Source organism: Micropterus salmoides, unplaced genomic scaffold (assembly GCF_014851395.1).
Source record: "Micropterus salmoides isolate LMB-PRFRI ecotype aquatic unplaced genomic scaffold, ASM1485139v1 Ms_hic_scaffold_11, whole genome shotgun sequence".
Classification (NCBI taxonomy): domain Eukaryota; kingdom Metazoa; phylum Chordata; class Actinopteri; order Centrarchiformes; family Centrarchidae; genus Micropterus; species Micropterus salmoides.
The window spans coordinates 20,121,115-20,144,900 of NW_024040152.1; the positions used below are offsets into that span (position 1 = coordinate 20,121,115).

Sequence of the window (23,786 nt, forward strand, 5' to 3'; positions counted from 1 at the left end):
CTGTTAACTAAAGTGTTTTTTTTCACATACAGTGTTAGTTTAGTTTTACTAAAAAAATTGTTTTAGTTTTATTAAAAACGTTATTTTAGTTTGCTTGCTAAACACACAGTAGATGGGCTACTTTTATTTTGAAGGTTTTATAATAGAATAGACCACGTGACTTCCGTTTTTGGTCTATAACGAAAAACGAATTGACTGAAGTTCACACTCTCTTCATTATTTGTTCAAAAAGGAATAACGATAAAATGAATCGCCAAAAATGGAAAACCACGTTTTTCGTTTTTGGTGATTCATTTTATCGTTAAACGATTTCGCAAAAACGATTATTAATATTTTCATTGGTATTGTATTTTCATTTTTGAATTACAAACGAATTACGGATTATCCACAGATACCCGGACCGTTTCATAGAGGGACATTATTATGTCATCCAAAGGGAAAATGACATGTTTAATTGTGATATTATGTAAACATGTTATTATTCCCCCGCGACCCTGTATGCAGGATAAGCGGTTGACGATGGATGGATGGATGTTATTATGCTGTTCATGGTAAATGCATTATAACATTGGACTTGAGTGAAGCTACATCGTGTCCGAGTTGTACTTTCTAATTCCGCTTTTAAAGGGGCGTAACACAGGCAGCCCTCCCTCAAATGTAAAACTAAGTCCTTGTCACCATCAGTTATTGTGTGTGTGTGTGGTAAGTGTAAAATAGCAATAATAATAATGTCAGCCATGAGGCCGATCTGCGCAGCTGTAGGGTTAGCCGGTCGACATGCACATTAACTATGTTGATAGATAGACAGATGGTTAAGGAGATCTAGCATCGTTAGCTAGCTAGCTAGCTACTTAGTTAGCAACGATGTAGCATGGTAACTTACGTAACGTAACGTAACGTAATATCTAATGTAGCTAACGTTAGCAACAGTGTAGAATGCTAACTTATGTAATGAAACGTAAATAAAAACCAAAAACTAATGTTGTGTAATTTCACTCGGGAACCTGGAATGCCGGTCTCCTGTGTCCACCTTAGTTTCGGACTTTCATGGCTATTTATATAAAACTGAGAATAATCAACACAAATCAAGTACAAATAAATAATTGCAATTTCAATGTTTAAATGAGACTGGGAAATGATTAAGAACACAGAAATACACAACATTTTTAGAAAGTTATTTATTTTGCTTTTCATCAGTAATATTTATATTTCTGAAAAACCTAACCTAAACTTAAAAAAACAATTGAAAACAGATTTCAGGTTAGTAATAGCGCTCCGAACAAAAAATGTGCATTGACATGTTTCTCATATTTTCCTCATTTTACTTCAGGAAAGAAAATAAGAGCTCTTGCAAGTCAATTCTTTACAAGACAATCATAGGCAACAAGTAAAAAAGAAAATAAGCAGGTTAAATCTGTATGAGGCATGAGACAAAGGAAATGCTAAACTGTCTACTTCCTCACATGTGGTTTGAAAGGATAAAGAAAGGGGCGGAGCACTAAGAGGCCATGCGGATGAAAACGCTGAGCAGCGATGCTGGCGACTCCACCAGTTAAGAGAACATGACCAAAGAGAACAACGGTGCCACCAGGAGCAGAAGGCCAGCACTTGTGCTGCTGGCGCTGTAGCAGAAGTCACCCTGACAGCAGCTAATTTCTGGTCCAATGGCTCCCGAAATCTGCGGATTTGCCGTATTTGAGCAGATCTGCTTGGAGGCACAGCCCTTCACGGTAGTCTGTACACCTCCTGTGTTCACTGAGAGAATAAAAATAATGTTAGTATGTGAGCTTTAAGTCCTAATACATCAAGTACAATCACTAAGCATCCCTCAGAGCTGAGGAAAGATGTGAAATAGAGTTAGATGTTTAATGTCTTAGGCCTGTTACCTGCTGCTGAGATGCAGTGGTCCTCATTCCCCTCGCAGTTTAGAGTTGCAGTGCACTTTTGACCATCACAGCTGAAGCACTTTTTACCATTGGGATTAGATTTATTCGGTTCTGTAACATAGAACATATATTGTTCATATTGTTTGGGGAGGTAGAGAAGAATAGAGGGGAATTATTTTTTTAAGAGCCTTTTTCAAAGTTTTTTGTCCAGCAGGCTATGGACATTTGTTGGCGTTTCCTTGCAGATAAACAAGTTGAGGTTTACCAGCTTTTAAATGAACAGACATACAAAATGTACAGATTTATGCCAAATACAGGAACATGATTAAGAACATGATTAGGCAATAAAACAACTTGAACCCAGATATTCTCTTTCTCTCTCTCCAACACTCACACACACAAATTGCTATTGTGCAGCATCACTTGGCAGATGGGGGTTTTCACGTTCACTTAAGACAATATAACCATAAAGGTAAGTTACCAGCAGGAAGCTGGGTGTTGCAGAGGTCGGAGGTGCAGCACTTGCTGGTAATGACGGTTCTGGAGATTCCAAAGTTCACTGAGCCCTCAATACATTCGTCAGCCAAAGCACACGATTTCACATTGAGATCAACAAGTTTTGAACCACCTGCAACAAAAGAGTAACCTATTTAACCTGAACCTTGTAATTTTACAGCAGTTTTACAATAAAAACAATCCATCACAAGATGCCATACCTGCATATGAGAGGACTCTCAGCGCTCCACACTGCTGACCACTTAAGGGACATTCTTTAGTTGTGTCTGTGCAAGTTCCTGAGTTTCCCAGTACACACTCATAACATTTCAGGGTGTAGGCTGAAGAAACAAAAAACTTGGATAAGTCAAAAACATCACCTCTTTTTTTAAGGGGTGGATAAAATAAATTGAACAGCTTCACTCTGAAGTAAATTAATTAAAAATTACAATCCATCTTTTCTTAAAGATTAAATCGTAAAAAGAAAAATATCTAAATCAAAACTTGCCTTTATGGAAAACAATCCCAAAGATCAGCGTAAGGAGATACATTGTGTGATGGCGGGATACAACTGAGTTTTAGTTTGATCTGTTATGGCTATAAGAAGCTCTCCTGAGAAGGCGTTGCCTCCATCCTCAGACCACTCCCCCATTTCTCTTTCTGTTGGGACAAAATGTGAAACTTAAAAAATGACATTTTTAAACTTTTTTTTCTTACCATGTATTTAGGCGAGATATACAGTATGTATACCTCTTTCAGTCTGTTGAGCTATTTGACTGGATATCTGAAAATGTTATACAAAACATTTTACAAAGGGTTGCTCACCTGAACACCTGAAACCTAATACTCTGTATTGTCTGATTAGCTGTTTTAATAATGGTTTGCTCAAACAGTATTTCTCCATCAGCACCAACACTTTCATTTTCATTTCTTAGTCTGTGCCATTAGAAAAAAATAAATTCAAGACAGAATATGGATGGTGACATAAAAAAGGAGGTTTGTATGCCCTTTAAGGGGAAATGAAAGTTATCTCCCACTTCCTGTTCTCTGTTATAGTGTTGATATACAGTGGGTACGGAAAGTATTCAGACCCCTTTAAATTTTTCACTCTTTGTTTCATTGCAGCCATTTTCCAAAAATCAAAAAAGTTAATTTTATTTCTCAGTAATGTACACTCAGCACCCCATCTTGACAGAAAAATGTAATGTATTTCTGTAAAACAGAAATGTAGAATTTTTTGCAAATTTATTAAAAAAGAAAAACTGAAATATCACATGGTCATAAGTATTCAGACCCTTTGCCGTGACACTCATATTTAACTCAGGTGCTGTCTATTTCTTCTGATCATCCTTGAGATGGTTCTACACCTTCATTTGAGTCCAGCTGTGTTTGATTATACTGATTGGACTTGATTAGGAAAGCCACACACCTGTCTATATAAGACCTTACAGCTCACAGTGCATGTCAGAGCAAATGAGAATCATGAGGTCAAAGGAACTGCCTGAAGAGCTCAGAGACAGAATTGTGGCAAGGCACAGATCTGGCCAAGGTTACAAAAATATTTCTGCTGCACTTAAGGTTCCTAAGAGCACAGTGGCCTCCATAATCCTCAAATGGAAGACGTTTGGGACGACCAGAACCCTTCCTAGAGCTGGCCGTCCTGAGCTATCGGGGGAGAAGAGCCTTGGTGAGAGAGGTAAAGAAGAACCCAAAGGTCACTGTGGCTGAGCTCCAGAGATGCAGTCGGGAGATGGGAGAAAGTTGTAGTAAGTCAACCATCACTGCAGCAATCCACCAGTCTGGGCTTTATGGCAGAGTGGCCCGACGGAAGCCTCTCCTCAGTGCAAGACACATGAAAGCCCGCATGGAGTTTGCTAAAAAACACCTGAAGGACTCCAAGATGGTGATAAATAAGATCCTCTGGTCTGATGAGACCAAGATAGAACTTTTTGGCCTTAATTCTAAGCGGTATGTGTGGAGAAAACCAGGCACTGCTCATCACCTGTCCAATACAGTCTCAACAGTGAAGCATGGTGGTGGCAGGTGTTTTTCAGCTGCAGGGACAGGACGACTGGTTGCAATCGAGGGAAAGATGAATGCGGCCAAGTACAGGGATATCCTGGACGAAAATCTTTTCCAGAGTGCTCTGGATCTCAGACTGGGCCGAAGGTTTACCTTCCAACAAGACAATGACCCTAAGCACACCGCTAAAATAACGAAGGAGTGGCTTCACAACAACTCCGTGGCTGTTCTTGAATGGCCCAGCCAGAGCCCTGACTTAAACCCAATTGAGCATCTCCGGAGAGACCTGAAAATGGCTGTCCACCAACGTTTACCATCCAACCTGACAGAACTGGAGAGGATCTGCAAGGAGGAATGGCAGAGGATACCCAAATCCAGATGTGAAAAACCTGTTGCATCTTTCCCAAAACGACTCATGGCTGTATTAGATCAAAAGGGTGCTTCTACTAAATACTGAGCAAAGGGTCTGAATACTTATGACCATGTGATATTTCAGTTTTTCTTTTTTAATAAATTTGCAACAATTTCTACATTTCTGTTTTTTTCTGTCAAGATGGGGTGCTGAGTGTACATTACTGAGAAATAAAATGAACTTTTTTGATTTTTGGAAAATGGCTGCAATGAAACAAAGAGTGAAAAACTTAAAGGGGTCTGAATACTTTCCGTACCCACTGTAGGCAGGGTGCGAACTATGAGCTCCCCTAAAAGCATGATCTGTGATATTTTGGGGGATGTCTAAAATATTGACAGCATGCTTTATTGTCATTAATTTACAGTATATATTTCTCTATCATCACGGATCCATGCATAAATTCAGGAGCGTCAGACTTCAGTCAGCCAGAGAGAATGATCATCGACCGTCTGCGGCGGGCTGGTCGATCTCCTGGTCCTGTCCGCTCCACTCCATCTATTAGTGTCCAGCTATGAATGATTCCTCCCCATGAGAGTGGGGAAAAAAGTGAGCTATCCCGAAAGCCATGGTATAGTTCGCACACTGGATATATAGGCTAGGTATTATAGTGTAATGCTATGCTCTTTCTTGTGAAAGGATTTAAAACCATATGCCAGCAGAGATTGACAGCATACCTGCCCTGTACTGTAAGAGCAGAGTGCAACAAACCTGTGCAACGAAAAGCACCATGCAGTTTATACACATAAAAACTTTTTCACAAGTTTCCTTTTATTTCTGAGTAATTCCTACCAATTATTATTTGATTGTTTTTAAAGAAAACTCAAAAAAATACAGGAGGCTATATGTTCTAAGAAAACACGTGTGCAACATCCGTTCACCAAAACTGCAGTTGCAAAATCACATGTTTAATAATGACTGGCAAAAAATTAGCACATCTTGCTCGAACCTGTACAGACAATTGTTTTTCTCTCTTTCCCACCACTGCTGTACAGGGTGCGGTGTTGTGACATTTGATCATTACATTTTCCTGGGGGAGCGTGCACAACTATCTGACAGGGAGCAGTGAGACTGGATTCCCACCAAAGTCTGTAAACAGCAGTTGGTGTCACCCTGCAGTGTATCTGCGTCTTCACCACTCACCGGGCTTCCGGTTTCGCTCATCCCTGCTGTAAGGTGCAGGGTCTCACCACGGTCTCAACTTTCAGAGACACATTTCTCTTTATGTAACCTGATTATCGGACATAAGAGCTTGCACAGTTAATAAATAAAACAGCAGTTCAGAGGTGAGGGACGAGGACTTTTTCAACCCATCCCAGATTCGAGCTGCGTAGTGGAACCTGTTTAAAACAGTCCAGAAATTTTATTCACCATGAAACCAATGCAGTTTAAAGAATAAAACTGGGTAAAAGCACATATATAGTTTAATCTGTATTTTTAGCTACAGTTATACTATACTACAGTTATAATATGATGAAATTGGCAATTGCGTTTTCCATATTTATGGTAGTAAAACAATAAATAAAAATAGAAAAAACAGATATTCTGTTGCGTGGATATAATACATTAAGTGGAGGTGATGCACTCGCCTTTGAAACATTTCTATTGTCCTGTTTGGTGGAAATAGTACAAAAATATTCTACTTAAATAAAAGTAAGATTACTTTGATGAACTTTTACTTAAGTAGGCCTACAAGTAAAGTTACTGTTATAAAAATCTACTCAATTAAATAAATAATAAAACAGACAAAGGAGTATATTAATACTCTCTTGTTAAAAAATCTTGTTAGTAAAATCTGTCTGGCACAATATGGTATCCAGGTCATCATACCAGGCTGCTGGGCAGGACAGGTTTAAAAAAAAAAAAAATCTACTCAAGTAAAAGTAAAAAGTAGCTCATTTAAAATTTACTTAGTTACTTTTTTAACCTCCTAAAATAACTTGTTTATATTGATTTAATATCTTATTTATATGTGTACTTATTTCATTAAATTGCACTCTTTTTCGATGTGATAAGGGAACAAAGCCATATGGCGCTTTCAATTTTAGTTTGTTTGACAGATTCTTTGCCAAATCAATGGCGAAAAACAATGCTATACAGTTTATGTTATAATGAGAAGTTTGAGAATGTATCTGTAGTTGGTTAAACTGAGACAGTGGGGTTTTCGCACTGCGCTCCCTTCAATTCACCTGGCGAATGTCCGCTCTCTAGCCAACAAAATCTCCTCAACAGTACTAACTTGGACTTCTGCAGATCTGCCGCCCTCTGTTTCACCGAATCCTAGCTCACCGAGCACATCCCGGACAGCGGATTTAATCTCATCCGCGCAGATCTCGAAATGGAGCTCACGGGAAAACAAGAGGAGGTGGACTCTGTTTCTATATAAACGAAGGTTGGTGAACAGATGTCACAGTGTTGGAAAAATCATGCAGCCCTCACTTAGAGACATTATTTATAAACTGTAAACCTTTTTATTCACCGCGGGAGTTTTCCTCGTTTGTCCTGGTCGCTGTTTACATTCCACCTCAGGCCTGTGTTAGTGAGGCGTTACTACACCTGGTTGACCAGACAACTAATGTGGAGAAAAAACATCCAGACTCCCTGCTCATTGTTCTTGGGGACTTCAACAGAGCAAACCTCAGCCAGGAACTCCCAAAGTACAGATAGCATATTAAGTGTCCCACCAGGGGCACTAACACACTGGACCACTGCTACACTACATTAAAGGACGCCTATTGCTCTGTTCCCCATGCAGCCTTGGGACTCTCTGATCACTATCTGGTTCATCTTATTCCAACATACAAGCAAAAACTGAAATCTGCTAAACCTGTTGTAAAGACTGTGAAAAGATGGACCAACGAGTCAAAGCTGGAGTTACAGGCCTGCTTTGACTGCACTGACTGGAGTGTTTTTGAGGCTGCAGCCACTGACATGGATGAACTAACTGACACTGTGACATCTTACATCAGTTTTTGTGAGGACATGTGTGCCGACAAAGACATTCCGCACATACAACAACCAAAAACCCTGGTTCACAGCAGACCTCAGGCAGCTTCGTCAGACCAAAGAGGAGGCCTTCAGAAGTGGGAACAGAGTCCTGTACAACCAGGCCAGGAACACTCTGACTAAGGAGGTCAAAGCAGCAACGAGATGCTACACTGAAAAGCTAAAAAACAGCTTTGCAGCCAACGATCCTGCGTCAGTGTGGAGAGTGTTGGTGAGTGTGGACACTCACTACAGGAGACCATCCCCCAACACTGCTGGTACTCAACAACTGGCAGACGAGCTGAATGGCTTTTATTGTAGGTTTGAAAAGCCCACAGTCAGACCTCTCCCCCGCTCCAACACCATCTTCAAACAGTCAACTGACACACTGCCACCTCCCTTCTCTGACCTCTCACCTGCACTCAAGATCTGTGAACATGAGCCACCTCTTCCAAAGGCAGAAGATCCCTCCTGCTTCGAACGCTCCACAATCATCCCGCTCCCCAAAAAACCCTCCATCTCTGGACTAAATGACTACAGGCCTGTCGCCCTGACATCTGTAGTCATGAAGTGCTTTGAAAGACTGGTGTTGGCCCACCTGAAGGACATTACAGGCCCCTTGTTGGACCCCCTGCAGTTTGCATACAGGGCTAACAGGTCAGTGGATGATGCAGTCAACTTGAGACTGCATTACATCCTGCAACACCTCAACTCTCCAGGGACATATGTAAGGATCCTTTTCGTGGATTTCAGCTCGGTGTTCAACACCATCATCCTGGACATCCTCAGCACCAAACTCACCCAGCTCACTGTGTCAGCCTCCACCTGTAAGTGGATCACAAACTTCCTGACTGACAGGAGTCAGCAGGTGAGACTGGGGAACATCACATCCAGCACCCGGACTATTAGCACTGGCGCCCCCCAGGGTGTGTGTGCTCTCCCCACTGCTCTTCTCCCCCTACACCAACAACTGCACCTCAAGAGACCCATCTGTCATCACTGTCTGGTTTGGATCTGCCACCAAAAAGGACAAGGACAGACTACAACGGACAGTCAGGACTGCAGAAAAGACCATCGGTGCCAACCTGCCCTCCATTCAGGACTTATACATTTCCAGAGTCAGGAAACAGGCAGGAAAAATCACTGCAGATCCATCTGACCCCGGACACAACCTGTTCCAGCTTCTCCCCTCTGGTATCCAACGAGGGTTAAAATGAAGGGCAACTGGACTTGGTTGAAGATACTGGAAGACGTTTCGTCCATTATCCAAAGGACTTCTTCAGTTCTGACTGACTGGCAGGGAAACTCAGCTATTTAACCTCAGTGGGGTCGTTGGCCCGGGTCATCGATACCGCTGGTTCGTTAGTGTTCCTTGGTGTTGTGACGACAGTCGTTACAGTCGTTGAGACTACCTGTGGCCAAGACTGAACGACCATCGTTGGTATCTTCACCTGAGGCCAATGGGTTACGTTTGTTGAGTTTCCTGGGAAGTGATGAAAGGACAGCATTGTAAGTGGGGGATAAGTGGTGGCGTAGACCCCCTCCCCTGTTCAATGACGGCTTCTCAACCCTGGTGTAGATGGCTTCCTTGACACCTCTTTCAAACCATCCATCTTCTCTGTCTAAAATGTGCACCTGGTGGTCCTCAAACGAGTGTCCTCTGTCCTTCAGATGTAAGTAGACTGCAGAGTCTTGACCTGAGGAGTTGGCCCTTCTGTGTTGAGCCATGCGTTTGTGTAGTGGTTGTTTAGTCTCCCCAATATACAGGTCTGTGCATTCCTCACTGCATTGGACTGCATACACTAGATTGCTTTTCTTGTGTTTGGGTGTGCTGTCTTTGGGGTGGACCAGCATCTGTCTTAGTGTGTTCTTGGGTTTAAAAAACACAGGGATGTTATGTTTGTTAAAAATCCTCCTGAGTTTCTCTGATACTCCAGACACGTATGGAATCACAATGTTGCGTTTGACCTTCTTTTCCTCCTCCCCTGTAGTTTTGTTCTTCTTGGATCTTGTGGCTGTTTTCACAAAGGTCCATTTAGGGTATCCACAGGCTGTAAGTGCCCCCTTCAGGTGGTTCTGTTCCTTCTCTCTGGCTTGGGCGCTTGTTGGTATGTTTTCCGCTCTGTGGTGCAGTGTTCTCATGACCCCTAGCTTGTGCTCCAGTGGGTGGTGTGAATCGAAGAGTAGGTATTGGTCTGTGTGTGTGGGTTTTCTGTAAACACCAATCTGCAGGCTCCTGTCCTCTTCAATGTGTACAGCGCAGTCCAGGAAGGCCAAACTGTTGTTGTGAACATCTTCTCGTGTGAACCTGATGTTACTGTCCACAGAGTTGATGTGTTCTGTGAAGGCTTGCACTTTCTGGCTTTTGATTTTGACCCAGGTGTCGTCCACATATCTGTACCAGTGGCTCGGTGCTATTCCTCTGAAGGAGTTGAGGGCTTTACTTTCCACTTCTTCCATGTAGATGTTGGCCACAATCGGGGATACCGGTGAGCCCATGGCACAGCCATGCTTCTGTCTGTAGAATCCACCGTTGTACTGGAAGTAGGTGGTGTTTAGACAGAGGTCGAGTAATTTGCAGATTTGGTCAGGGCTGAGGCTAGTTCTGTTGTCCAGGGTGTTGTCTTGTGTTAGCCGTTTCCTAACGGTTTCTACTGCCTCTATGGTGGAGATGCAGGTGAACAAAGAAGTCACGTCATAGGATACCATGGTTTCATCTGGATCCAGTTTTAGTCCTCGAACTTTGTTTACAAAGTCAATAGAGTTTTGAATGTGGTGAGGCGTGTTTCCCACCAATGGAGCTAAGATGGCGGAAATGTGTTTGGCCTCTGGTAGGTGCTACAGAGCACTGTATGCCAAAACCAACAGACTTAGGAACAGTTTCTTCCCACAAGCCATCACTCTGATGGTGTCAGGAACAATTCTTGTAACTCTGCCTCTATAGGTATAGCCTTTTCAAATGTTATCGACCGAATGGATCATATTCTGATAGTGAAACAAGTCATTTTAACAAGTCTAGTAAAAGTTACTTCAAAGCAGGGGCACTTCCTGTCGGCTCGGAGGCATTGCGAGGCTACTCAGCCGACCAATCACAGAGCTTACGGTCCGCGTCGACTCAACATGTAGCTACATTTTTCAGGAGGTTCACGTCAGGCTACGCCGTAGGTGACGGCGTAGGGTAGGGGGCTATGCAGAGGCTACGCCGTCAATTTGACGCAGAAGTATAAATTGCACTTAACACTTTCAACATTCTCTATTTCAGTGCTGTTCATACTGTTATATTGTCATATTGTAGATACTATATACCAAATCCACCTACCTCAAGTCATTACTCCTGCACAGAATACTTACTTATTTATTCCAGCATCCTTTGCACTATGCTTCATTGCACTGTGTACATGTGTACATGTATGCATGTATATGTACCTATATATCACATCCACCTCTGACATGTACAAACTCCGGCATCCTTTGCACTCTGCTCACTGCACTATTTGTCAATATGTCTATATTGTTTTGTGTATATTTGTGTTGTCTACACTGAAGTCTGTGTCTGATTTTATCTTATATTTATTATTGTGATTTTGTCGTGAGCAATGTACAATCCAGAGTCAAATTCCTCGTATGTGTACACATACCTGGCAATAAAGCTACTGGCACTGGACTGGGACAACGGGAAATGCTGGACTGTATATGAAGTCATATCCCTTTTTACATTCTAGTAACAATAATAAGTAATAACTAGTTACCAGGAAGTTGCTAGTGCCAACCAAAATTGTCATGCATCGATGTCTTTTTGGTTATAAGGAGCAAAGCATCTTTACTTTACAGCCCCTTCACAGTCCATTGTGGAGAATGATGCACATGAGTGTCCACATTCGATCTTGGAGGATTTTCACTGCACTAACTTTCTCATGAAATGTCCTTTTCATAGCAAAAAACAATATGAAAACTTATTTTAACCACCAATGGACGAAGGCTATTATTTAACTGACCTCTACATCAGGGGTTCTCAGCTACATTTGTTCTAAGCAGACACCGCGGGGGCCGGACTTTCAATTGCCATATTACTGTTTAATATTTTCAACTTTCGCAAAACAAATTTTTTTTATTTTATATCAGTGTGAACAGACTCCTTAAAAACATGGTAGGCCTAAATCCATAATGATAAATCTACTTAGGCTATACTAAACAGGCCTACTTAACTAGAAAATGTTCTCAAGCCGCAGCCAAGGAGTTCACTGAGGAGTGATGGTTAAAATCTGTAATTGTAAATGTAACTCTGATTGGAATGAATTATACTGTAAATCAACCGGTTTGGATGCTATTATGCAGCTGTGTCGTTTTTGTGCATGAGACTGGTGGTAGCAGATGCCTTTTAATACCACAGGGCACAATACAGTAGTCTGGGGCAGCTAAACAAACTATTGTCGGGCAGTTATTGGTATTTTACATAATTCTGTGAGCAGTCATGATCTGACTTTGTGCTGCACTCAACGTCAGTCTGCGAACAGACCTCTGGTCCTGTCAAGCACTCTGGATATGATTTGTAGTAGCCTATATGAATGAAGTTTATAGCATTATAAATGGAAGGTGGGCAGAGACGAATGTGTTTACGAATTCTTCTCAGTCAGGATTGTGTGTAACAGCTCACAGCGGGCCATGGCAGGTATTTGGCTACAGAGTTTTGAAACCACCAACCTAACCCCTTTTTTGCCCTGAAACAGGACTGACTTTTTGTCCCCCATTACTTACATTGAAATTGGTCTCTTTGAATTTGGTCTCACTTAGACCAAGTCTTAACAGGGCCAAGCTTTTTCTCCGCTGTTTTGATATTTTTAACAGGGCCAAGTAGAATTTAGTTTTCTCTGCTGTTTTGACTGCTTTTACCAAGATTGTAGCACAGAAACAAAATATCATATGAGTTTTGACTGGTGTGAGAGATGGGAAATCAAACAAAGCAAACAATAAAAGGTGGAAAGCCTGATTATTCATAACCCATTAGAATTATGGGTAAACAAATAGGTTTATCAGGTAAATTAATCTAATTTTATTTTATATTTGACTCTTTTTAAATGTTGCTTTTATGTTTTATGTAAAGCCCTTTGAAATGCCTTGTTGCTGGACTGTGCTATACAAATAAATTTGCCTTGCCTTTGCAGACAGTAAGGACAACAATTAAAGTGAGCAACAGTGCATTCAAATACATATGCATCTCTAACTATTTCTAACTTCAAGAAGCTTGTGAGAAACTCATCTCTTCTGAGAACACTTTCTCATATAACACCTCAAACCGCTAACATGCACCTTCTGTGCTGTACTTTATACGTCTCCTTACAATCCTCTTGTATTGACTGCTTTATTTGTTAATTCTTAATTTCTCCCCCTAGGTATTTACCCCATTGATACTACCACCAAGTTGATAACAGCTACTGGTTCCACTACAGTCACACTTTTGTGAAAATCATCACTTGAGTGAAAATCAAGTTAATAAAAACTCACTAATAAGTACAAGTAACCACAGGGAATGTGTCTCATCATGAGGGTGGTTATTCCAGTTATTGCTGCTTATATCAGCAAATTATGTTAGATGAGTTTCAACACACGTTAGATGGGTACATAGGCAGTTTAAAAAGGATTTGCCCACATTTGTGGTCTAAAAGACCAACTGAAAGAGTAGCATTACTGAACTTATGAAAAAGCAGAAGACAAATATCCTCTCAAGATACAAGACGAAATGCTCAACATTCCTGCGGCAGGAGTAGATATTTATCCCAAGTTATCGTCAGAGCGTTCCTGAGAGCAACCCTCTTCTTTTGTTCTGTAAACATGGGCAGTAAGTAAGTATAACACATACCCATCGCAGACAAACAAGTACCCACCTATACAGATTTAGGTTAGTGAACCAGTTTTGAACTAAAATGATCACATGGCACGCTGTAAACAGGAAGGTGGCCGATCTGAAGAGACTTATGCGGCATTCAGACCAAACGTGAATTTTCAAATAAATAATGTAGTAAACAAGTGTGAAAAAGTGATAAATGTAATGCGTTCCCTCTCAGGTAGTACATGGGGTGCAGGCAGAGATACTCAACTAATGATCTACAGGGCAATGGTAAGGACTGGATTATGGTTGTGTATGTTATGGGACAGCAGCTGAAACACACTTAAAAAGGCTGGAAGTTATACAGGCTAACTGAGACTATGTTGCGGGGCCCTTTGTACAACTCCAGTCCCGGCTTTACTGGTAGAGATGGGGGAAATGCCACTATCAATTCGACGGGAGAAATTGGCAATGCAGTATATTGTTAAGCTATGGGCACATAAAGGACAACATCCTACAAAAACAGTACTACTTAAGGCATGGGAGTGGGAGTCAGGGAAAAGGAGGAAGGAATGTTTTATATTTAACATGAGTAAAAAGGTGGAGGAACTGGGACAGAGGGAGGTAGGGGTGGCCCCGCAAGTTCACTGGTCAGTTGTACCACCGTGGATGCTGCCCATACCAGAAATAAACTTCAGTATAATGGACAACATAAAACATCATGAAGGCACTGTGCATTCCCATATGGTAAAACAAAGACTGGAAAATCATTGGGGGTCTTATCTACAGATCTATACAGATGGATCTCAAGATCCACAAAATAGGAAGTCAGGTTTTGCTTTTTATATCCCACAATATGAAATTGTAAAGCTCAAGTGACTGTCTGAGAGGGTATCGGTGTATACAACAGAACTTCTAGCTATTGTATGGGCACTACAGTGGGTGGAGGAAGTTCAACCAAGAAGAGCAGTATTATGCTCCGATTTGTCTTCAGTGTTGAGGAAGCGATTGGGGAGCACGGCCAGACCTTTTTGTAGAGCTGATGGTTCTGTTGCATAGAATCGAACAGGCTGGAGGGTCAGTGGGATTTCTTTGGGTGCCTGCACTTGTTGGGGTGGAAGGGAATGAGGTGGCAGACAGGGCAGCAAAAATGGCTTTGAAAAGAGACATTGAGCTAGCAGTTTGGATTGTTTCTGAATGTCGGACTGTCATTAAGGGACACATTACAGCAGTGTGGCAGAGGGAGTGGGAAAATGAAACAAGGGGTCATCACTAGTATTCAATGCAAAAAAAGAGAAGACATTCTGTAATCATGACAAGACAACGACTGGGACACTGTGGACTTGCATAGGATCTGGCAAAGATGGGCAAACATGAGGATGGACTCTGTAGAACCTGCAATCAACAACAGACTGTTAAACATGTGTTTATGGAATGTCGGCAGTACAAAAAGCAAAGGGATCAACTTTACTCTACGCTATCAGGAGCTGGAATACAGACAGTGACATTGAGAGACATTTTGAATCCTCCTGAGAACCAATCGAAGATAGTGGAAGCAGTCATGTACTTTATATCTGCAACAGGATTACCCCTCTGAAAATGGTGATGCCATGAAACGATACTGAGAATGAACTGTGAGAGGCAGCAATATGCCGCAAGGCAGCTAGTCTGCTGGAAAGCCAGAAGAAGAAGAACGCGAATTTTCTCCTTGCGATGCTTTCCTTGCATGAGTACATTTGCTGCAAGTGTTCACACAAAAGGTGAGAAGGCGATTTTAACGCGATAACGTGAATAAATACAACTTGCCATTACTACAGCTGTATGAACCCAAAGTAAACATTTTGCTGTGATTAAATAGCAATAAACGGATTAAACTGATGCCGAAATAACTACAACATGATACAGATTTGCTAAACATATGAATTCATGCTTTGTCAGGTCTGTCAGCAAGACAGCAGGACAACAACTTCTAAACTGGTTGTTTTCTGAATGGAGTTTGGATCAATCAGGGCTATTCTATGCTAACTTGGTCACAGTAAAGTACAATGATAGCTGGAATAAAGTTACAGACACATGTTTTCTGAACTCACCAGGTAGTTCAACTTCCACGCTTTCTTTTCTCCAAGTAATGTCGAGTTTTGTCCAGTTTTTATATAAATATGAAGTCGTAGTCTGTTGCAGTGCTGCTCCCTGCTCCTCTCCCCCAAGTTTAGCCAGCAGCTTTTCAATCCTCCGTTCTGCCCGGCCCTCTCCACACATCGCTCTGAAGCCGTCAGTGATGTATGGACAATCTCAACACTGATAGGCTATCGAGACAAAAATAGGAATTGGTCCCTCAAGGTTATGCACCTGAGCTCACATAAACAACTAGTGTTAACACATTTTCACTCACAGCCATCTGCAGGCATTGTCGATGAGGTGGACAAGAATAGATGGGCTGAGCATTGGCTAAAGAAACAAAGAATTTATAATTTTTTACAGTTACAGTCTCATCGTAACTTCTTTGTCTTCCAAGGGACATGTCTATTTACACAGTTCATGACTTTTATTCTGACAGAAGATTACTACGACTGTCAGCAAATCCATAATACTTCATTCAAACCTGTGTATCCAAGAAGATGACTTTCTCCTGTGTGATGAAGAAATCAATGTCTGTGCTCTGGTTTCCTCCTCTTTCCTTGATTTCTTGAGTCTGGGCTCTGAATACGTAACCACTGTGCAAACTAATATGATGACCTCCATAACTTATTCTTCCAAGTAGCCTGTCTCTCACTGAAAGTACACTAATGTAAAACCTGGGAATTTTCTCAAGTTTTGGAAATAAGTTTAAAGAAATGATTGTACTACTACTTCCATTAACAAAGGCATTTATACAGTGGGTACAGAAAGTATTCAGACCCCTTTAAATATTTCTCTCTTTTTTTCATTGCAGCCATTTTCCAAAAATCAAAAAAGTTCATTTTATTTCTCAGTAATGTACACTCAGCACCCCATCTTGACAGAAAAAAAAACAGAAATGTAGAAATTTTTGCAAATTTATTAAAAAAGAAAAACTGAAATATCACATGGTCATAAGTATTCAGACCCTTTGCTCAGTATTTAGTAGAAGCACCCTTTTGATCTAATACAGCCATGAGTCGTTTTGGGAAAGATGCAACAAGTTTTTCACATCTGGATTTGGGTATCCTCTGCCATTCCTCCTTGCAGATCCTCTCCAGTTCTGTCAGGTTGGATGGTAAACGTTGGTGGACAGCCATTTTCAGGTCTCTCCAGAGATGCTCAATTGGGTTTAAGTCAGGGCTCTGGCTGGGCCATTCAAGAACAGCCACGGAGTTGTTGTGAACCCACTCCTTCGTTATTTTAGCGGTGTGCTTAGGGTCATTGTCTTGTTGGAAGGTAAACCTTCGGCCCAGTCTGAGATCCAGAGCACTCTGGAAAAGATTTTCGTCCAGGATATCCCTGTACTTGGCCGCATTCATCTTTCCCTCGATTGCAACCAGTCGTCCTGTCCCTGCAGCTGAAAAACACCCCCACAGCATGATGCTGCCACCACCATGCTTCACTGTTGAGACTGTATTGGACAGGTGATGAGCAGTGCCTGGTTTTCTCCACACATACCGCTTAGAATTAAGGCCAAAAAGTTCTATCTTGGTCTCATCAGACCAGAGGATCTTATTTATCACCGTCTTGGAGTCCTTCAGGTGTTTTTTAGCAAACTCCATGCGGGCTTTCATGTGTCTTGCACTGAGGAGAGGCTTCCGTCGGGCCACTCTGCCATAAAGCCCCGACTGGTGGATTGCTGCAGTGATGGTTGACTTACTACAACTTTCTCCCATCTCCCGACTGCATCTCTGGAGCTCAGCCACAGTGACCTTTGGGTTCTTCTTTACCTCTCTCACCAAGGCTTCTCCCCCGGACGGCCAGCTCTAGGAAGGGTTCTGGTCGTCCCAAACGTCTTCCATTTGAGGATTATGGAGGCCACTGTGCTCTCAGGAACCTTAAGTGCAGCAGAAGTTTTTTTGTAACCTTGGCCAGATCTGTGCCTTGCCACAATTCTGTCTCTGAGCTCTTCAGGCAGTTCCTTTGACCTCATGATTCTCATTTGCTCTGACATGCACTGTGAGCTGTAAGGTCTTATATAGACAGGTGTGTGGCTTTCCTAATCAAGTCCAATCAGTATAATCAAACACAGCTGGACTCAAATGAAGGTGTAGAACCATCTCAAGGATGATCAGAAGAAATAGACAGCACCTGAGTTAAATATGAGTGTCACGGCAAAGGGTCTGAATACTTATGACCATGTGATATTTCAGGTTTTCTTTTTTAATAAATTTGCAAAAATTTCTACATTTCTGTTTTTTTCTGTCAAGATGGGGTGCTGAGTGTACATTACTGAGAAATAAAATGAACTTTTTTGATTTTTGGAAAATGGCTGCAATGAAACAAAGAGTGAAAAATTTAAAGGGGTCTGAATACTTTCTGTACCCACTTTATATATATTTATAGACCCAATTAGACGCCTGTCCCTCTTACTGGCCTGGTGTGGCTACACGTTTGACAAATAGGCGCAGATCTCAATTAGGATGCCTGGTCTGGTTTTAGAAGTTTTAGAAGCCCGGTCAGCTACTTGAGCTAAGCTGCTTAGATTGTGCATACTTATATAAATGTTGGTATAAATGGACTTGCAGCACATTGTTAGATTGGTTAGACTCCCAATAATGAGCACCAAAGAATTATTCATGCACATGCACTGGCATGGTAAAGGAATTAAAGGCCCAAATATAAGCAGGATGAGCTCTGTGATTTAAGCAAATGAAAGCCCGGGTTATTCATTGAAGTTTTACCGTACTATATATGATTTTCTGGTGTGTGGACATTGTGCAGTGTCACAAAATGAATATTTTTTTTAAATGTTGTGTGAACTGTTAGAAAACAAACAAAAGTATGATAAGCTGACACTCTACAGTAGCAGATGGGTTTACAATGTCGCCCCTGTGTGTTCAGAAAGAGCACCATCACTTTTAAGTGCAGCTTTAAAATCCAACATTTTGATGTAGATAATATAGAAATGTACTATTGATTTGTATTATGTGTTTGTGGTAATTTAATTTTGAATGGGCGGAGAATACACTATTAATTTAAGTTAAGCAGACATTTAATAGTTTATTTTATTAAACCCAAAACATATTTTCCTTTCTCTAATAACCTATAACAGAGGTCACTAATAGACGGACCGCGGTCCGGATACAGATCCAGCCACTGTCCTCTCCGGACTGCCGACCTACAGCCGATTTATTATTGGAGCACTTCTATTTTAACCCGCGCAGCTTTTTTAGCATTTACTGTACTGGTTTAGCGGACTAGGAAACTCACAGACCAATCGCATGTGCTCTAATCGTCTCATGTGACACTGCTCAGCCAATCAAATCTGTGCATTCCGATGCTTGCGAGTCGAGTCCGCAAGATTCACCAGAGACGTTTTGGAAACACGCACGAATTGAGGAGACATAAGGGAAAAGAGATTTCACGTGGCTTTTAATCAAGACGGTACAGATTTTTACATGTACATTACTCCCACGGACAGTTCAAATCAGAATATCTCATTGAACTTCAATGCTAGCTGGCAGGACAAACTAGAGCTCACGTTTCTCACTGAACAAGAGAAAATAGGAGTGGTAGCTCTGTAAGAGGGAATGAAAGAGAAGAGGAGGCGTTACAGCTGTTCATTTGCTATGATGTGTTGAGTGTTTATTATAAAATTGGTTAAGACAACACTTAATCACTTCAAGCTACACTTTTTATTAAATTTTTTCTAAAAATTAGGCATTTTATTTTAGTTTACTTAAATTTAGAATTTATTATTAGAGTAGTTATTATTTATTATCCCTCCAGTTTGATGTGAAAACTGACTGAAATATTATTTGATTTGACAGTCTGTTGTTGATTAAAAACATTATGGATTATTCTACTCCCTGATCAGCGCCTTTCTTTTAGAGGATTTATTTCACGGATGATGTTACTGGTGTATCAATGCTATAGTTTTAGACCACTCTGTAGTTCAGGTTAGTCTTATATTGTACTAACAATAGTGTAAGTCTAACAGTAACTTTTGTATTAAGAAAAAAATCCCTCAAAAAGTTCAGTCCTTCTCGATTTAGTCAACCGCTTATCCTGCGTACAGGGTCGCGGGGGGGCTGGAGCCAATCCCAGCTGACATCGGACGCAAGGCGGGGTACACCCTGGACAGGTCGCCAGTCCATCGCAGGGCCACACCTAGACAAACAACCACTCACGCTCACACCTAAGGACTTTGGATGGTGAGAGCACCCACGCAGACACTGGGAGAACATGCAAACTCCACACAAAAAGGCCTGGGAAACTGAGGTTTGAACCCACAACCTTCTTGCTGTGAGACAACAGTGCTAACCACTGCACCACGGTGCCGCCCAGAACATTTCCTATTTTTTCAAATTCCTCTTAAATACTAGAGGATATTCTGTCATTATGGGAAAGTCTCATTCTTGTCAGCATCTTTTAATGGTGGACATACTATTTCTAAATGAAATCATCATCTAATCATTTAATTTGATAAATTTCAAATTTATCATCATTTACACGTAACTGAGCAGTTGACAAGCTTGAGCTTATTGTTGGTGTTAGCACCACCCTTGCCTTGGATCTTCCTCAGGATACTGCAACACATCACAATAAAACACAAAACACTGTCCTTACAGTACAGTATAAATATAGTGGCTCAACAATCAACTAAATTCATTGAACACTAACTCACCTCCATGGCACTGTCACACCAGTTCATCTGATCATCCACTAGCTTGATGCTGTGCTTCATCTTCTCTGGAGGGAGGAGTTTAGACTGGCCAACCATAGCTGCAAGTCAAATGAAATAAAGTAACTGTAACTCATATTTTCAGTAGAAGAAAAACCTGTTATGTTTGTGAAATCCACAATAACTTACGGTCCACATTGCTGCTCGATGCAGTAGCACCCATCACCCTGTTCTGGATCTGGTATACAGGCTGAGTCCATGCCCTTCCTTCCCCATCTTGGAGGGCCCAGGACCAGGGGGCTGAGCAGCTGCTTCTGGAGGGGTCCCCGGCTTCCCTCCATCATCCCTGGCTTTCATTAGCATGATGGGCTTCTCTGGAGCTCCACTCACAGGCGCATTCTGCGATGACTTGGCCTTGAAAAGGATCCAACAACAGCAAGTCGATAGATCACAACAGGCTAAATGAAGAAGCGCTTAACCATCTGTACTTTCTGGAGGGATCACTAATTAACTGTGACTACATATGTGTTTATAGTTCTAATCTCTGACAAGAGTTATGTAAATTTCTAAGTACCCCACATGGCCTTGGACAAAAGTGTGAAGGAAGGAATTCATGTAAATCTACTCACGACCAAACTTTCTTCTCAAATTCGATAATATGATGTTTGATTTCACATATTTTGGTCACATTACTGTATATTCTGACTTTGTGGTCAACTGGACTTTCCTGCAAGCAAGTTTAAAAGCTCTAATGACATAGTTATTGTATTATTATTATTTGTGTTCAATAACACTAATAACAAAAAACAGCTTAGTATCTCTGTAATTACCCTTTCTACAGGGGGTTTAGCAAGAATGATGGGGGTCTTCTGAATGAGTGGGCCCAGTGGATCCTCACTCCCATCCTGAATAGACAAATGAAAGTGAAAACAACATTAAACAAGAATAAAGCAGCAATCAGAACAACCTTTGCTTCGCTATAAAGGCAGTAATATGTGTTTGCATTACCCTTTGTTCCCTGGGTTGGTATTCTCGATCCCGACTGGAACCGGACAGATTTTGGCCCAGAGGTCCAGCATCTCTGTCTCCCCGGCATCACCTCCTTCTTTGTCTCTTTGACTCGGACATGTCTCTCCTCACCTGATTCTCTTACAACTGGTGTCAACAGAAAGCTAGCTAACAATGATGGGGACCCCCATCCAGGCAGAGGCGAGCTGAAGATAATGTTACTTTCAGTGAAATATCTTTTAAACTAGAAACCTGCTCCCAGCTAACGTTAGCAACCATGTGACAATTACTCTCGTTGACTTTTGTCAAACAGATAAAAAAGGATTCTGTGGGAGCACTATTAAATTTTCAATTTCAATAGGCCTACCATATACCAGAACAATGCAGTGGGTGTGGTTAAAACAGTCAGACACTGTCACTATGGGGTTTTGACTTGGTAACTCCTGAAATGGAGGAGCAGAGAAGTGTGTTAGACTGCGACTCTGCCTCCTGGCCTCAACTCTGGATTTTCATGGATTTGGTCCACTAATAAACTTATAATAAACAGATTTCTAGAAATGAGACCTGCTCCATCCCAAGTCGGATGAATGCCATCTATGCGAATCACACCACGTCTTCCACAGAAAGTCTGCCAATGGTCTACAAAGCCCACATCGTTTGCTGGACACCACTTCGATGCATAGCAGTGTTTCCTCTAGGATTTTTTTCAGCAGCTGTCACGATCCTGTCCTGAGCGTGTCTGGTTTTCAGTCCTGTCTGTGTGTCTTGTTGCGGAGTCTGGGTTTTTGTTCCATGTCTGTGTTCCTAGTCCTGTGTTTTAGTTTGTGTCGTAGTATTTGATTCTAGTTCTTTCTATGCATCTTTTGGGTTTAGTCTGCTGGGTACTCTGTGTTCTCATTTCTCTGTTATGATCCCTGTGTTATAGTTGGTTAGGTGTCATTTATGTTCTCTGCCAGTTTCAGTAATCTGATTTTGTTCATTCACCTCTAGTCTCTGTTTAGCCTTTATTATTCATCCACATCTTATTTAGTATCTGTCTTGCCTCGTATCTTAGTCCTGTACCTTAGTTTATGTTTTAAGTGTTCACTCCCGGTCTGTGTACTTCTGTGTTTTGCATCTGCGTCTCCCTGTTCCCCCCTGCTGTGTCTCTGCCTGCCTGCGTGTCTGTTTTTCCATGCTGTCCCTCTGCCTCGTTAACCCTGATCCCAGTCACCTGTGTTGCTCCCGCCTGCTCGTTAGTCCTTGTGTATAAATGTCTGGTGTTTCTGTTCATTCCCTGTCCGGTCATTGTCTCATGTCAGTCCTGTCCTGTCGGATGTTGCATGTATACCCTGTTGTATTAAGTTGCTGCTCTTGGATGTTACCAGTTTCTTGTACCTGGGAGTTCTGTTTGTCATGCTTTGGATTAATAAACCCTGGAACTCAGTCTCAGCTCATAGTGTCATGCGTTTGGGCTCTCCCCTGCTTTGCGCACCCAGCAATCCTGACAGCAGCGGGGGCAGGACAAACAGCACCCTTTTCTGTAGACACTAATATAAAAAATAAGCAACATGAGAAACCACCTCCCTTCTGAGGTGCATTTTATTTGCACATTAAAATCCAAAAAGAAACGTCTCCTCATTAGCTTTTAAAGGACTAGTTTGCATCACTAATTAGCTTTACTAACCTCAGCTCCTCCAGTCACCACCGTCCTTTCTTTTCCAAAACCACTTTTTCAGACTGAAAACTGAAAAATAATTTAATGAGTCTGTACAGGACAGAGCTGCAGGCTCCGTCCATCTAAAGAGTGAGCTATTGTAGGCTATATCATTCCTTGTCATCTCTGTTGAGTTTCATATGCGCTGTACCGATCACTGCCAATCAAGGCTCAACACTTACTGTCGGACCTGCAGCCTCTCCGCTCCTCTGTGTGTCTCCAGAGCGCCTCCACTCCACACACACACGCGCGCGAACACACGGAACGAAGTCAGCCAGCTATCGGTGGACATTACCGACATTGATGACTACTCCTCTCGTTAGTGTACGTACATGGTTCAATAAAAACTTTGCGAGTAAAAAGCCACTACTTTACCGACACACCTGTTTAATAAGCATAATACTCAAAACGATATGTTTTAATCTGCTCAGTCTCTCATCCACTGCAGCTGTGTTTTGGTTTTACACAGGCACAGCGCTAGTTCAGCTAATAGCTTATTGTTAAAAACAAGCTGAAGTGAAAGCTGTCTGTCTGTAGTAACTGTTTAGTTTAGTTTGCCTGTACATTAAAATATGGCACATTATAAACTCAGCTGGTGGCTGAGACAAACCAGCCCTCTTCTCTACCAGCAGCAGCAGAGGGAGGAGGAGGACAGGAGGGACTGAGCTGTTAAT

General features: G+C 41.7%; 1 protein-coding gene and 1 pseudogene across 1 annotated transcript; both read right to left on the reverse strand.

The window, feature by feature from the left end:
* Positions 1-1,188: 1,188 nt before the first annotated feature.
* On the reverse strand, positions 1,189-3,040 carry LOC119898338 (urokinase plasminogen activator surface receptor-like). Its single transcript, XM_038712551.1, has 5 exons — positions 2,890-3,040; positions 2,603-2,722; positions 2,368-2,514; positions 1,887-1,997; positions 1,189-1,755 (listed from the first exon to the last, which is right to left on the reverse strand). The coding sequence occupies exons 1-5, from the start codon at positions 2,930-2,932 to the stop codon at positions 1,553-1,555; spliced, it is 624 nt and encodes a 207-aa protein (XP_038568479.1). The 5' UTR covers positions 2,933-3,040; the 3' UTR covers positions 1,189-1,552.
* Positions 3,041-20,040: 17,000 nt separating this feature from the next.
* On the reverse strand, positions 20,041-21,536 carry LOC119898287 (annotated as a pseudogene).
* Between the last annotated feature and the right edge of the window lie 2,250 nt (positions 21,537-23,786).